The sequence below is a fragment of the Odontomachus brunneus genome, unplaced genomic scaffold (genome assembly GCF_010583005.1).
Source record: "Odontomachus brunneus isolate Ranch 3 - 2012 unplaced genomic scaffold, Obru_v1 Obru_scaffold_179, whole genome shotgun sequence".
Lineage (NCBI taxonomy): Eukaryota > Metazoa > Arthropoda > Insecta > Hymenoptera > Formicidae > Odontomachus > Odontomachus brunneus.
The window spans coordinates 76,415-82,195 of NW_022639629.1; the positions used below are offsets into that span (position 1 = coordinate 76,415).

Here is a 5,781-nt window from a genome sequence, read left to right on the forward strand (position 1 = left end):
TTTTAAAGTAGATGTAATATTTTTCGTAAATATCCTTTGTTAGTACCGCGTGGGTCCAATAATGTTTGAGCGAGAGATGCATCCGTTTCAGGATTACATTGTAAGCAATGAGTGTCAGTAGAAAGGAATTATTCAGACGTTTTGTCAGCTTTTGTTAATCGCATTCCAGGTAGAGCAAAAAATTATGATGACGTCAAAATGACGAGGAAATTACTAAGAATATCATTTTTCAATCACGATTCGATCATTTTCTCATCTTGACATCATTGTGACCCTAACAAATCAAGATCTTCCAGAGGTTACCTGAGAACATTCTTAAGATGTAGAACATTCTTAGGATATCCTCTAAATATCTGTACTGTTAGGGGATTTTACTCAGAAAATTCAGTTGCAATCGTAACGCGATCTTTTAACAAATACTGTTCCGTTATTGTTGCAACAGCGAGGGTAACGATTATTTAGTCCCGACAGCAGCAACTGTTTTCAGAGATTTCAGAAATCTAATCTGGCCAGTCAAAAAATGAATCAGGGCCTGCATATTATCCATAAAAACACGCACACAGACAAAAGCACATGGATTCAATCAACTAGGTCGACTAAGAGATCGCGTAGAGACAAGTCGCCTGTCAATCCTTCTTACCCTTCAGAATAAATTGCTATTTAATTTTACGCATTTGATTGCGTAATTCCTAAGACAAAACCCGTAGACAAAACAGATTTTATCCACAAAATTGAGAAAAGATTAATTGACATTTTTGCAACACTACTCTGCCAGTTGAAACACTACTCTACTAATCGCAGTAAGAAAATTCATTTGTTCAATTATTCATTATTTGTGTGCAATTACAATCATGACGAGCTACGTTCCTATCGTCTACCATTTATCAAGATGTAACTTGCTTATTACATGTTCATCGCCTTTTCTATCTCCTTATCCGTCGGTCCTAATAAAAAGTACCCCTGACACTCATAAGTCATTCTGCGCAGCAGATAATCATATCGATACGTCTCTCTAAATTGGTTGAACAACATCTCCACGCTATGAATTGATTCTGAAATAAAAATACTCGATTAGAACATATTAATTACGGGCACGTGCGTACATATACCAACCGCTCAGATAAATGTTGCAGCACTTGGAATAACGAAACGACTTCTGGATTATCGTCGTAAAGTTCCCTGGCGATATCCAAGATTTCACTCTTGCGGTTGTCATGATGTTTTCTTTGCTGGCTAATATTTGGCCAATGACGAGCAACGAAATAACGAATATCGAGTTCGCTTTCATGATGTACTTTCACCACTACACTATCTCTGTGCCAGCTAGTATCTGCCTGTTTCCACTAACATCGATGAAATACTATCAAGAGATCTGTTACTTTTGGACTCTCGAAAAAATAGATTTATTTCAGAAATTTTTATCTAAAAAAATTCCGCAACGTATCGATTTATAACTTGGCATATTTATTATTTAAATGAAGGAATATTAAAAATATTATATAAATGAAGGAATATTAAAAGGAATATTAAAACTATAATGATTGCTCGAAAATATCGTACTAGAATTATGGGTTTTTTCGAAATCGAGTTATAAAAATATCAATTAAAAAGTGATCAATTTAAATCAGTTAAAATTTATTTGAACAAATATGTTTTAATTCAACAAAGTTGACGATTAATTGGAGCAAATTTAATAAAAGAATGTTTAATTGACGGTTGATTTCAACGAATTCAACTAATGACTATTCAATTGACGATTGATATGAGCGAAAAAATCAGAGATCGTTTAATTAACAGTTAAATTTAACAATTTTAATCATAAATCATTTTACTGACAATTAAACTTAATAGATCTATTTCAAGCAATAATTATAAACATAATATTTATGTGAAAGATAGCAAACTGCAGGAAACTTTTATTTTATTTGTATGACAAATTGATAGATTTAACTCTGAAAGTAAAAATGTAATCAAAGAATCCTGTGAACTCTAATTTATTTAGGAAACAATGTTTATAAATTTACACAAATTCTAAAGATGAACTAAAAATATTAATTTTTTTAAATAAGTTTTACAGTCAAGCATATATTCTTTAAATGGTATCTTTAAATTACATGTTATCTTCATAGATAATATCTCATACGTAGTTTACGTTTTATCTACGCGTAGATATAGAATATTACAATTTATATGTAAAGGATCAAGTTAGTTCTATATCTAATTTAGATTATCTACATCCCAGACAGATCAGAGAATGTCCTGGGGACGTTACGTTGTAGGAACATTTTTAGAATGTCCTTAAGATGTCCTGTGGAGATCTGTATTGTTTGGGATAACAAACAGCTGTATAGGGGAACCTGGGGTATAATGAAACTAGAGAGGCTTTAATCAGAGTGGCGCCATATGAAAACTTCCGCCATGTTTAAGCGAAATCCTGCGAGAGAGAAAGAGATATTTATGGTCTCAGTTTATTCAACAATATTGCTGTCAGCTTCAGTTATAAGGTTAGGTGCAACAGCAGGTGTAAATACATTTTATAATACAGTTAGGACCTATCCAGGTAAATTTGTATATTACATAACTATATTCATAAAGAATTAATATTATCTAATCGTATTTTACATGTATTCATATAATAAAAATGTGATTTGATAATTTTCTTCATGAATATGGTTATGCAGCAAATTTGTTTGGATCTCTTATAATATTTTTGTAGAAATATGGATGGATATACAATTCCATTTTGCAACAATTCATTTAAAAAGAGATATATTATAAAAAAATTTCCGAGAAACCCAAAACGTCGAATGGAATGGATAAAAAGTATCAATAGTAAATATAAAAATGGGACACCATCATAAAATTCATATTTATGTGAGGTAAAGTTATTATTTGTTTCATAAATATTTACAATGTCATAATAAAAAGTTAATGTAATACATAAAAATATGTTCTTATTAACATGTATAGTCAATTTTATTATGAATTTAATTCTTCGTTTTTTTATAATTTTTTCAATTATGTATTATTACATGTGAATCTAAATCAAATACTATAATAATCATGATATAATTTTTTAATTAACTTTTGTGTCATTATATAGGTACATTTTTCTCCTGAAATGTGGGAACAAAGAATAGACAATAAAAAAAAAATTAAAACCAAATGCATTGCCAACAATTTTTGAATACTTTCTGAAGGAAAAAATTGCTTTCAATAATCAAAGATCTGATGTTATTGAAGAAGAACATAGATTAGTACATCATAATTCCAATAGAAATCAAATTATAGTAAATGATAAGCAGGTAAAATCAATGATAAAATAAATAAAAAAATGAATAATAAAAAATATATTTAAATGTTTTAATAAATATATATTTTTAGATGGCTATAGATGAAACTGTTGAAGCTATAGATGAAACTGAACTTTCGACAAGCAATGAATTCTGTAATACATTATCAACAGAATGCATTTCAAATACAAATAAGATTGATGGAGGTAAAGAAAAAGATAAGAACATACATAACAAGGTATTAGAAGAAATAAATCGAAAAATGCAAATCCATTTAACTCTTTTGCGAAAAAAGATTAGAGTTTTAAGATCTAAAGCACAATCACTTGAAGATAAAATTAACAATGATAAGTATAAAAAGGCTTTAATGACAGTATTCAACAAGGATCAAATTAAAGCTTTATTGACAAAAAAACGAAAAACAAGAAATTGGTGTAATGAAACTATTCAACGTGCACTTAGATTGAGGTTTACATGTGGTAAAAATGGCTACAATGAAATTCTTCAACAAGGAATACCATTTCCAAGTTTGCGCACTTTACAACGAAGATTGGAAAATTTAAAATTTAGGAGTGGAGTTTCAGACGAAATGTTTGATTTTTTACAATTTAAAGTATCTTCATTTCAAAATGACATTGATAGAGAATGTGGACTTGTCATTGATGAAATGAGTATAACACCAAAACATGTTTATGACTGTTCAATAAAAACAATATTGGGAAATATAACATTTCCAAATCAAGAAGGTATAGCGACACATGCTTTAACATTTATACTGACAGATACTGCTAATCGATGGAAGCATATTGTCGGTTATTATACAGGCGATTCATTTGCTGGAGCAATTCTTAAAGATGTAATTTTTCAGATAGTACGTAAAGCTGAAATAATTGGTCTCCATGTCAATTATATAACTTCTGACATGGGTCCGGGAAATTGCAAAGTATGGAAATATTGTGGGATAAGTATAGGAAGAAATTGTAGTGTTAACAATTATATTCCTCATCCCTTTGATTCCAATCGATTTTTATATTTTATTGCAGATGTACCACATCTTCTAAAAAATTTAAAAGAATCATTAATTAACAACAAATTTTTTATCTTGCCAAAAGAATTTGTAAAAAAATATAAATTACCATGTAATAAAGTTGAAATTGCACATTTTAATGAATTAATTCAATCTCAGAAAGATTTGGAATTTTTACTAACACCTAAATTACAAATTGATGATGTTGTAACTACTAATACTTATAATAAAATGCGAGTGAATAAAGCAAGAAATGTTTTCTCTACCTATGTCAGTAGTTCATTAAAATTTTTAGCAAATGAAAACCATAAACCAGAATTTATTACTACGGCATGGTTTGTTAAACAAATATCTAAGTGGTTTTCATTAATGACTTCTAGATCATGTTGTACAGCACTAGGTATAAAAAATGAAGACGTATACAATGCTAGCATTTATTTTCTTCGTGAGATAATTGATCTTTTTACAACAATAAAAATAGGTAATAAAGAAATGTTTAAACCTATTCAAAGAGGTGTCATACTTTCAACAACCTCAATCATTAATTTAGTGGAATATCTTTTAAAACATCGCAATTTTCAGTTTATTTTGACTGGTCGTCTTACACAAGGCTGCATAGAAAATCTATTCTCACTTCTGCGATATAAAAATTCAATTTTAGATGCTTTGCAATTCAAAAATAATTTAAAACTTATTGCTATTACAATGTATACAAAATCAATATCAACAGGAAATTATGAGACTGATAATAGTGAATACCTTAATGGCTTTTTAGAATATTTAAAATATAAAGAAGAAGACGTACATTATTCTTCTAAATCATCTTCTGCAATCATAGATGAAATTCCTCCTTTTAATAATAATTCAATAATAGATTATGATAACAAAGATATAAATTGTTTATATAATATTGTTATTGTTTGAGATCTATTATAAAAACATGCACTTCATGCAATAATTGTAGAGAATCTGCTGGATCAAAAAGACCGTTAAACTTTAAATTTTCTGAACTTACGAGAATTAAATGTTACAATGCAAACACTTTATATTTTGTTAATAAACCAACGTTCGAAATGTTTTTACAATTAGAAAATATTTTTAGACATTATAGTCCTTATTTTTCAAAAATGCGTTATATAAATTTACATACATTTTTAGTAGATAAATTTAATTCTGTTCCCACAGATCATATTCTAGATTGTCATAATTTGCGTTTAAATTTATTTAAAAAATTTGCTACGGTGCGTTTAAAATTTAAAAATAAGCGTAGATTTCTATTACCAAATCGCAAATATTATGACAGTAAATCTATGGCAATGCATTACTCTTTTAAGTAAAATTAATTTTTTTTATTTTTCAAGTAATTAAGTTTTGTTTTCAATAATTAAGTTTTTTAAAGCATTTAAGTTTTATTTCAGATAATGCAATTTTTATTGTGCGCAATAACATTATTTAGATTGT

At 28.3% G+C, this 5,781-nt stretch overlaps 1 protein-coding gene and 1 pseudogene across 6 annotated transcripts in view; one reads left to right on the top strand and one right to left on the bottom strand.

Annotated features, from left to right (window-relative positions):
* LOC116851586 (glutamate receptor ionotropic, delta-1) overlaps positions 1-5,781 on the bottom strand; it is a 39,782-nt gene that overhangs the window by 24,827 nt on the left and 9,174 nt on the right. For 5 of the 6 annotated variants that reach the window (XM_032831152.1, XM_032831151.1, XM_032831149.1 and 2 more), the window contains exons 3-4: positions 1,114-1,343; positions 908-1,052 (exon numbers count right to left, since the gene is read on the bottom strand). In XM_032831152.1, coding sequence (XP_032687043.1) covers positions 908-1,052; positions 1,114-1,288 — 320 coding nt within the window. In that variant the 5' untranslated portion in view covers positions 1,289-1,343. Of the gene's footprint in view, positions 1-907; positions 1,053-1,113; positions 1,423-5,781 lie in introns of all 6 variants that reach the window. The other variant, XM_032831148.1, reaches the window with a different exon arrangement.
* LOC116851592 lies at positions 3,122-4,354 on the top strand (annotated as a pseudogene).